This window comes from Corvus kubaryi, unplaced genomic scaffold (genome assembly GCF_017639235.1).
Source record: "Corvus kubaryi isolate FWS band 111438036 unplaced genomic scaffold, C.kubaryi_AGA036_p1.0 37277, whole genome shotgun sequence".
Classification (NCBI taxonomy): Eukaryota; Metazoa; Chordata; class Aves; order Passeriformes; family Corvidae; genus Corvus; species Corvus kubaryi.
Window position 1 is genome coordinate 1 of NW_024581085.1, and position 951 is coordinate 951.

Here is a 951-nt window from a genome sequence, read left to right on the forward strand (position 1 = left end):
CCCTTTTGGGCCACAAACTCCCGGATTTGGGTCTCCAGGCGCCGGTTCTCCCGCTCCAGGCTCCGCACCTGCTCCAGGTACGCGGCCAGGCGGTCGTTGAGGTCCTGCATCGCCTCCTTCTCGTTGGCCACGGCCCCGGAGCTCCCCAGGAAGGCGCTGCCCCCCAGGCCGGCCCCATAACCGGCCCCATAACCGGCCCCAAAGGCCCCCCCGGCGCTGCTCAGGGTGCGGGTGACGGAGATGCGGGACCCCGCGCCCCCCGCCCCCGCGTACACGCTCGCGGCGCTGCCCAGAGGGGCGAAGCGGCGGCCGGGGGCGATCCCAGGGGTCCCGAGGGTCCCGATCCCGCCGGAGCGGACGGAGCTGGAATAGACGGTGCGGCGGGAGAAACTCATGGGGACGGAGACGCGACGGCGGGAGCCCGAGAGCTGCACGGACGGACGCACGGATGGAATTCCGGGCGGGAATTCTGGCCGGGATTTATAGCCGGGAGCGGCCCCACGGCACCTCCCCACGGCCCCGCTCCCGGGAAGGTGCGGCTGGAGCCGGCCCAGGGCTTTGTTCCTGCGGGGATCGGCCCCACAACTGGGGGTGGGGGGACAGGGAAGGGGATCGACCCCAGAACTTGGGGAGTGTGGTGTGAGGGAAAGGAATCAGCCCCAAAACACGTAGGAAGTGGGGCAGAGGTTTGGGGGTCTGACCCAGAATCGGGGAGTGCAGGGCAGGGGGAAGGGAATCAACCCCAAAACTTGTGGGGTGTGCGGGGTGGGTGGAAAGGGGTCTGACCCAGAACTGTGGGGTGGGAGACGAAGGGATGGGGGTCGGTCCCAGAACTGTAGGGTACCGGGGGGTGTTCGGGATGAGCCGCACACATTTTCGGGTCCCCATAGCCAGCCCCACATCACCCTACTGACCCCCCCCAGCTCACAGCGACCCCCACACCCCGGGGGC

General features: G+C 69.4%; 1 protein-coding gene across 1 annotated transcript; it reads right to left on the minus strand.

Annotated features, from left to right (window-relative positions):
• Window positions 1–5: 5 nt before the first annotated feature.
• On the minus strand, window positions 6–951 carry LOC121663450 (keratin, type I cytoskeletal 18-like; the record flags this gene model as incomplete). The annotated part of the gene is made up of 1 exon (XM_042025717.1): window positions 6–951. A coding segment is annotated over exon 1 (390 nt), but the record flags the coding sequence as incomplete, so codon positions are not given.